The sequence below is a fragment of the Rhincodon typus genome, chromosome 45 (genome assembly GCF_021869965.1).
Source record: "Rhincodon typus isolate 14 chromosome 45, sRhiTyp1.1, whole genome shotgun sequence".
In the NCBI taxonomy this organism is placed as follows: domain Eukaryota; kingdom Metazoa; phylum Chordata; class Chondrichthyes; order Orectolobiformes; family Rhincodontidae; genus Rhincodon; species Rhincodon typus.
The window spans coordinates 3,267,425-3,270,489 of NC_063376.1; the positions used below are offsets into that span (position 1 = coordinate 3,267,425).

The 3,065-nt window shown below is 53.7% G+C and overlaps 1 protein-coding gene across 5 annotated transcripts in view; it reads right to left on the reverse strand.

Annotated features, from left to right (window-relative positions):
* Positions 1-3,065, reverse strand: part of LOC109925864 (arrestin red cell) — a 118,899-nt gene that overhangs the window by 21,873 nt on the left and 93,961 nt on the right. For all 5 annotated transcript variants that reach the window (XM_048620169.1, XM_048620168.1, XM_048620166.1 and 2 more), the window contains 2 exons: positions 2,379-2,438; positions 1,282-1,349 (listed from right to left, as the gene is read on the reverse strand). In XM_048620169.1, the coding sequence (XP_048476126.1) occupies positions 1,282-1,349; positions 2,379-2,438 (128 nt within the window). The remainder of the gene's footprint in view (positions 1-1,281; positions 1,350-2,378; positions 2,439-3,065) is intronic.

Consider the following 3,065-nt stretch of genomic DNA (forward strand, 5'->3'; position numbering starts at 1 on the left):
GGTTAGGGTGGATTGGCCGTGCTAAATTGTCCCATAGTGCCCAGGGATGTGCAGGTTAGGGTGGATTGGCCTTGCTAAATTGTCCCGTAGTGCCCAGGGATGTGCGGGTTAGGGTGGATTGGCCGTGCTAAATTGTTCCATAGTGCTCAGGGATGTGCAGGTTAGGGTGGAATGGCCGTGCTAAATTGTTCCATAGTGCCCAGGGATGTGCGGGTTAGGGTGGGTTGGCCGTGCTAAATTGTCCCATAGTGCCCAGGGATGTGCGGGTTAGGATGGATTGGCCGTGCTAAATTGTCCCATAGTGCCCAGGGATGTGCGGGTTAGGGTGGATTGGCTGTGCTAAATTGTCCCATCGTGCCCAGGGATGCGCGGGTTAGGGTGGATTGGCCATGCTAAATTGCCCCTTATTTCCAGGGATGAGCAGGCTAGGCGGGTTAGCTATGGGAAATGCAGGGTTACAGGGATAGGATTTGGGGGTTGTGGGGTTTGGGGATGCTCATGGGAGTTTGGGGTGGACTCAATGGGCTGAATGGCCTGCTTCCACACTGCAGGGATTCCATGACGATTCTTTTGCAAATATAAATATAAAGTAACTTACAATGTAACAGCAAAATGCCAAACGTAATAGATTATTTTATGAACAAAATGCAAAGCAGGTAACAGATAACAATATCAAAAGCAAATCAGGATTCTGTATTTTCCTTATCTTTTTCTCGGGATGTCGCTGGCTGGGCCCAGTATTTACTTCCCGTCCCTAATTGCCCCTGGGGGAGGTGGGGGTGAGCTGCCTTCTTGAACCACTGCGGTCCCATGTGGTGTAAGGACAGCTACACAGTGCCATTAGGGAGGGAGTTCCAGGATTTTGACCCAGCGACACTGAAGGAATGGCCGATATATTTCCAAGCGAGCGATACAGAGGGGAAAACTGGAGTTCCGCGCATCCGCTGCCCTTATCCTTCCAGGTGGTCAGGTGAACGTTTGAGGTGGGGGGGTGACTGGCGGTAATAAATTAACTGTGCACTTAGCACCCCCCTCCGCCCAAGAGGAATTACTGGCATACAAGGAGCTACATTAGAGCTACATGCGTTCAGCATGCACAGAATGCCAGTGTGTCAGTGAAGGTTGTCTGTTAGTGTCCTGTTCACATCTGTACAATCAATAGTTCCCATTAACGCGCTCTTTCTCTCTCCCCAAGGTTTACTCTGAGGTGACGCCTCCCTCCACCCCATCCCAAAACAGCATGTTTTGCGAACGTTGATGGAGACATAGGACAAGGCTCACCTCTTGTGGATCTTCTCTTCCATCGTCTTAGCACAGAAGGCTCGGATTTCAAAGTCCACACCACAGGCCTGGGGGTGGGTGGGGGCGGGGGGAGGTGGCGGTGGGGAGGGGGGGCGGCGGTGGGGAGGGGTGGCAGGGAGGGTTGGGAAGCGAAAGAGGGTGGGGCGTGGAGGAGGGAGGGAGACAGGGAGGGAGAGAGGGAGGGAGAAGAGGGAGAAAGGAGAAGAGGGAGGGAGAGAGAAGAGAGAGAGGAGGAGAGAGAGTGGGAGAGAAGGAAGAGCGGTGAGGGAGAGACAGACAGAGGAAAAAAAGAGGACAGATAGACAGGGAGGGAGAGAGTGGAAGAGAAATGGGGAGAGAGAGGGAGGGGGAGGGGGAGGGGGAGGGGGAGGGGGAGAGGGGAGAAGGGGGGGGAGTGGAAGAGGGAGGGGGAGAGAGAGGGGGGGGGGGGAGGAGGGGTGGGGAGAGAGACAGAGAGAGAGAGAGGAAAAGAGAGACAGAGAGGAGTGAGAGAAATGGGAGGGGAGAGACGGAGAGGGGGAGGGGGAGGGAGAGGGGATCGAGAGAAAGAGAGGGAGGGAGAGACAGGGAGAGAGAGACAGAGAGAGAGAGAGAGAGGAAAAGAGAGACAGAGAGGGAGAAGGAGAGGGAGAGGGGGAGGGAGAAGGAGAGGGAGAGGGGGAGGGGGAGGGGAGGGGACGGGGGAGGGGACGGGGGGAGGGGATGGGGGGAGGGGACGGGGGGAGGGGACGGGGGGAGGGGACGGGCGGAGCGAGAGAAAGAGAGGGAGGAAGAGAGTAGACGAGAGAGAGAGAGAGAGCAGGCAGAGAAAGAGAGGTGGAGGGAGAGTGATGGAGGGAGAAGGGTGAAGGGAGAGAGAGGGAGGGCAAGAGACAGAGAAAGGGGGGGGAGTGGAATGGGAGGGAAGGAAGAGGGGAAGAGAGGAAGGCAGTGGAGAATGGGAGAGTGCGGAACGAGGAGGAGGAGGGGGTAGAGAGATGGGGAAGGTGGAAAGATGAGGGAAACATATCAGTTTGGGTATAAAATCTGGCTGACAACTCTTCGAACAGTGAGAGAAATAAACACTACTGGTTTACCTTGCCTGTGTCCTCTGGGCCCGGTTGTAGGGTAACTGAACATGGCAGATTCTGTGGGAGCTGTGGAAACAGGAACGTTTGCCAGACGGAGTTAGATACAGTTCTTAGGGCTAAAAGGATCAAAGAGATGGGGGAGAAACAGGGAACAGGGGATTGAGCTGGATGATCAGCCATGATCCTATTGAATGGGGGAACAGTCTCAAGAGGGCCAAATGGCCTACTCCTATTTTTCTGTGTTATACAGTGAGACCACACCAGGAATACAGTCAAATGAAACGACAATGCTGTACAGTATTGGTTTCATTAAAGTTCACAAACCAGCTCGGCGAGCCAACCAATCTCAATATTGGTTTCATTATTTAAGAAACTATGTAAATGCATTGGAAGCCATACAACCAAGGATTATCTGACTGGAATATCTAGAAATGGTTGGGCTGTCTGATGAGAAAAGGTGGGAAAGGCTGGGCTTGTATCCATCACAGTTTATAATAGCCTGCACAGTGGTTAGCACTGTTACCTTACAGCGCCAGGGACCCGGGTTCGATTCCACCATCGTGCGACTGTCTGTGTGGAGTTTACACATTCTCCCACGTCTGCGTGGGTTTCCTCCGGGTGCTCTGGTTTCCTCCCACAGTCCAAAGATGTGCAGGTTAGGGTGGATTGGCCGTGCTAAATTACCCCATAGTG